General features: G+C 44.7%; 1 protein-coding gene across 1 annotated transcript in view; it reads left to right on the top strand.

Annotated features, from left to right (window-relative positions):
* gpc1a (glypican 1a) overlaps positions 1-5000 on the top strand; it is a 19293-nt gene that overhangs the window by 10950 nt on the left and 3343 nt on the right. The window contains exon 5 of the mRNA XM_063200770.1: positions 2693-2823. Within this exon, the coding sequence (XP_063056840.1) occupies positions 2693-2823 (131 nt within the window). The remainder of the gene's footprint in view (positions 1-2692; positions 2824-5000) is intronic.

The raw sequence follows: 5000 nt of genomic DNA, 5'->3' as shown, positions 1-5000 counted from the left end.
GTTTTTGCAGATTTGTGAGTATATCTCTTCATAGGAAAGCATTACAGAAATTTCACTTTGACACAATGATTAGTGACCTTTTAACAACATATTTAACTGCTTAAATTTCTTGTTCACTCAGAAATATTAATGTTTGAACATGTACTCACAAGAGTGAGTACACCCCTGATTAAAATCCGGTAGAGAAGGGGCTGTGTTGGCTCGAATCGTCTCAAAATGAAAAGGGATTAAAAGGGAGGTCATCAGTGTGCGTTTCAACTTTTCTTTGCATTGAACTTTGACATTTTGAGTGTGCACCTGGCTTAAATAGATTGGTGTGAGATTTCAGTGCAATCCTATGGAGAATATCATGATCTGCTTTAGTAGTCACAGTGCATATTGACATGCATGTTTCTTTTAGGTGTATTTCAGGTTGCCAATGTTGACAGCATCCATGCATCCCCAAACCATGTCAGTCCCACTACCATGCTTGTCTATTGAGAGGATACACTTTTTTTGTAAAACTCACTTGTTTGCCACCACACATGCTTGACACCATCTAAAGTAAATTTGTATATCTTGGTCTCAAGAGAGATGAACAGACCAAGGATGTGGATCACTGGAACCATGTTGTGTGATCTGAAGAGACCAAGATAAACAAATTTACTTTAGATGGTGTCAAGCAGGTGTGGTGGTAAACATGTGAGGTTTTTTTGTTTTTAAGTGTATCCTCTCAATAGACAAGCATGGTAGTGGGAATGGGGGACATGGTTTGGGGATGCATGGATGCTGTCAACATTGGCAATCTGAAATACACCTAAAAGAAACATGCATGTCAACATGCACTGTGACTACTGAAGCAGATCATGATATTCTCCATAGGATTGCATTCAAATCTCACACCAATCTATTTAAGCCAGGTGCACACTCAAAATGTCAAAGTTCAATGCAAAGAAAAGTTTAAACGCACACTGATGACCTCCCATTTAATCCCTTTTCATTTTGAGACGATTCGTGTCAACACAGCCCCTTCTCTACCGGATTTTAATTTTGTGAGTACATGTTCAAACATTAATGGCTGTATTTTGTTTTTTTCCGAGTGAACAATAAATTTAAGCGGTTAAATATGTTATTAAAAGGTCACTAATCATTGCGTCAAAGTTAAATTTCTGTAATGCTTTCATATGAAAAGATATACTCACAAATCTGCAAAAACTGTGAGGGGTGTACTCACTTTCGTGATATACTGTAGGACTAATATGAGTTCCATTTGTCATGTGGAAAGTAGACTCTAGAGTCTTTAGAGTTGATGTTCATTTGTGCCAATGTATGATGTTGCTGGTCTGTGGTGCGAGAAGGATGGGTGATGCCCATGTTGGGGCGTCCCTGTTTATGTGGCCGTGTGATGTTTCTGTGCCGATGTGGCTCTTTGCTGTGACACATTACAAAATTTGGCTCTTGGTCTCCAACTGTTTGGCCACCCTGCTCCAGACTCTAGAGAAGTATAGTGTTCCCTTCTAAATCAGCAACAAACTTGGAAATGCAAACTGAGGAATGCAAACAGTTGAGGAATGAAACGAACAGTTTCTTAAAACTAAACTGTTGGCCCTACCGTGGCTTAACGGTAGGGCACTCGTCTGCTATGCGGCCGACCCTGTCTCTCTCTACCAAGTGTTTCCTGTCTCTCTCTCAAACAGTTTTGTCACTAACAAAGTCTAAAAGACCAAACAAAAAAATATTTAAAGGTGCATTGTGTAAGATTTGTTGTTTATTTCCAGAATTCATGCTACCCATTCACTAATGTTACCTTTATCATGAATACTTACCACCACCATCAAATTCTAAGTATTCATTATGACTGGGGAAATTGCACTTTTCATACATGAAAGGGGGATCTTCTCCATGGTCGGCCATTTTGAATTTCCAGAAATAGACATTTTAGCTGCAAAAATGACTGTACTTGGGCCATACTAGAAAATATTAGTTTATTAGTAAACTTTCATGAAAAGATCAAATTTGGCAATAAGCAACCAAGTTTCAATGAGCAGCATAGTTGCAGTACCTTTTTTGGCCATTTCCTGGACAGTGCACCTTTAACAACTAAACTCTTTAGCACATACAGTACACTTACACAGATTTGAGGTGTGAGGACTGGTGAGATGAGTGATGTTGTGTCTCCATCGTCAGATTGGTATCTTGTAAAGGCGAATGTATCTCACGCTAGGTGCGACGCCTTTGCAAGTTAAGTCATGGTCCTCAACGGCACGGAAAAGCACTTTTGTCATGTGACAAGGTCTGCACAGTTTACCGCCTTGTTGGCGAATTCTGTTGCCACGGTGCATTTCTGTTGCTAAACGCGAACATGCTCTGCTGTGCCCTGACCAAACCCATGCTTAACCCTAACCTGTCAGTAAAGCAATGTTTCTGCTGCTTTACATTTGCCAAGAACAAGCAAGCAAGGGAAATTGCAAATGTGTTGCGAAATTGTGCCCAGACCAAAACCATTCCTCAACCTATGTTGTGATGTTGTGTTGCCATAGTGATGTTGTGTCTGGTCTCCATAGAAAAACTGGTGCAGGTGGCCTGCAGCTTTAGATGGCATGTGTGTGTTCACGTGCATCTGTGTGTGTGTTTTTGTTTCTGTGCGTGCGTGCGTGTGTGTGTGTGTGATTGCATATACTGTATCTGTGTGTGTGTGTGTCTCTCTCTATAGCTACCCTGGTGCAGGTGGCCTCCAGCTTTGGTGGGCGCCCGAGTCTAGACGAGGTGTTGTACTCCATTCCAGTGGCCATCTCAGAGGCACTACGCCACCAACAGGACAACATGGAAACCTTTACACAGAAGGTACACACACACACACACACACACACACACACACACACACACACACACACACACACCGTATATGCAACCAATTAATCAATCAATCACACACACACACACACACACACACACACACCGTATATGCAATCAATCAATCAATCAATCAATCACACACACACACACACACACACACACACACACACACACACACACACACACACACACACAAGACACACACACACACACACACACACACACACACACACACACACACACACACACACACACACACACACACACACACACACATTCCTAGAGGACCACATGTAAGCCTTCACACAGAAGGTACACACACGTGCGGGCATACACACACACAATCCATCGACTAAAGGACAAAATAGACATCTTCACACAAAATGTGCACACACACACTTGTACTCAGACATGTATGTATCTCTCTAGGTCGTCCTCAGACGAGCCTTCCATAGTTGCTTCCAGTCATCCCGATTCTCCATACATCTCTTCAGTTCGCCGGTACTCAGGGCTCCGGCGTCCTTCTTGAGTATGTCCACAAATGTTAGTGTGGGACGTCCTCTTAACCGGCACCCATGTGATGGTTCCCATAGCACCAGTTTGCTGGCTGCCCCTTTGGCAATGTCCTGCAAGTCTCATTCTCCTTACAGCTATCTTCTCGCTCACCCTTGGTATTCCCTCGTGTAGGATTTCGTTGGTTACATGTGCACTCTTAAGCACATGTTAAGCACTGCACGCAGCATCCGGGTGTAGCAGCCATCAAGGGACTTCTCTAGGGTTGGTTTCAGGGTCCGCCATTCACTGCCATAGAGGAGGACGGACTCTACTGTTGCGTAGAAGAAGCTGAGTTTGATTGGACGGGGGAGATTGGAGTTCCATACACTGGCCATACCGTTCAGGGATCTCCACGCAAGTGCCTTCCTTACTTTTAGATCCTGCTCAGTGGAGTTGACCCATGAGCCCAGGTATTTGAAATCGTCGACTTCTTTCAGCACAGTGCCTCCTGCTGTACTCAGAGGTTGATGTTCAGGTGGGATGTTGTAGGTGATGACCTCAGTTTTCTTGGCGTTAAGCCTGAGGCCGACCTTGGCGCACTCTAGCTCTACCCTGCTCAGTAGAGTTTGTGCTTGTTCCACATTGTCAGAGAGCAAACTGATGTCATCCGCAAAGTCAAGGTCTGTGAGGACCACTGCGGGGTATCGACTCGACTTCCTTGGAAATAGTGTGAAGCCAAGTTCCTGCTCTCGCCCACTGATTGCCCTCCTGAGCACATAATCAAGGACTATGATGAAGAGGAAGGGGGCTAGTGTGTCCCCCTGCATAACTCCAGCCGGGATGCCAAACTCCTCACTGTTGCCATCTGGGGTCACCACCCTGGCCCTTGTTCCTGCGTACATGGACTCCATTGCTCGGAGTAAGTTGGGGGGAATACTGTATGCCTTCAGGATCTTCATCATCATGCCTCGGTGGATCGAATCAAATGCCTTTTTGAAGTCAATGAAGCATAGTACTGCTGTCAAGTTGTTCTTCTTCACCTCCTCAATCATTCTCCTTAGTGCCAAGATCTGGAATGTAGTGGTGCGTCCCTCTCGAAAGCCGATCTGGTTCGTCCTCAGAGGAGAGTCAATTGCCTGCCGGATCCTGTGTAGGATCATGCGGTTGTAGAGTTTTGCAGTGATGCATGTCAGGCTGATGCCACGGTAGTTGTCTGGCTTCGAGAGGTCTCCGGATTTAGGCACTGGCACGATGTTTGATAGAGACCACATATCAGGCAGCCGATTGTGCAGCAGGGCAAGGTTGCAGAACTCCAAAATGATGTCGTCTATGTCACAGTTCTTCAGCACCTCTGTATGCAAGAGTGTATGCAGGGGCGCCGCCAGGAATTTTGGGCCCTATGAAAGATTATAATTTTGAAAACGCAATGTCATTGAGTGAGCATACCTTCTTTCTTGGAGAAAATTTCAGTGACCAGTTGCCTGCCTCTTCTGGCCCTCTCCTCTTTCTCCCGTCTTTCCTGAAGTTTTTTGCCAACCTGTCTTCACTGTCACCACCAGCTCACCATCATGTGATTAACACAGATTGTATATTACTAACATTCTATGGGTTAGCCCACGCCTGAGACCGCCAGATTGGACCGAACCATTTCGCAAGAGCTCAGGGGGAAG

The sequence above is a fragment of the Engraulis encrasicolus genome, chromosome 6 (genome assembly GCF_034702125.1).
Source record: "Engraulis encrasicolus isolate BLACKSEA-1 chromosome 6, IST_EnEncr_1.0, whole genome shotgun sequence".
Classification (NCBI taxonomy): domain Eukaryota; kingdom Metazoa; phylum Chordata; class Actinopteri; order Clupeiformes; family Engraulidae; genus Engraulis; species Engraulis encrasicolus.
The sequence above is the reverse complement of the archived record's forward strand: the minus strand, read 5'-3'. Positions and strand labels throughout refer to the sequence as shown.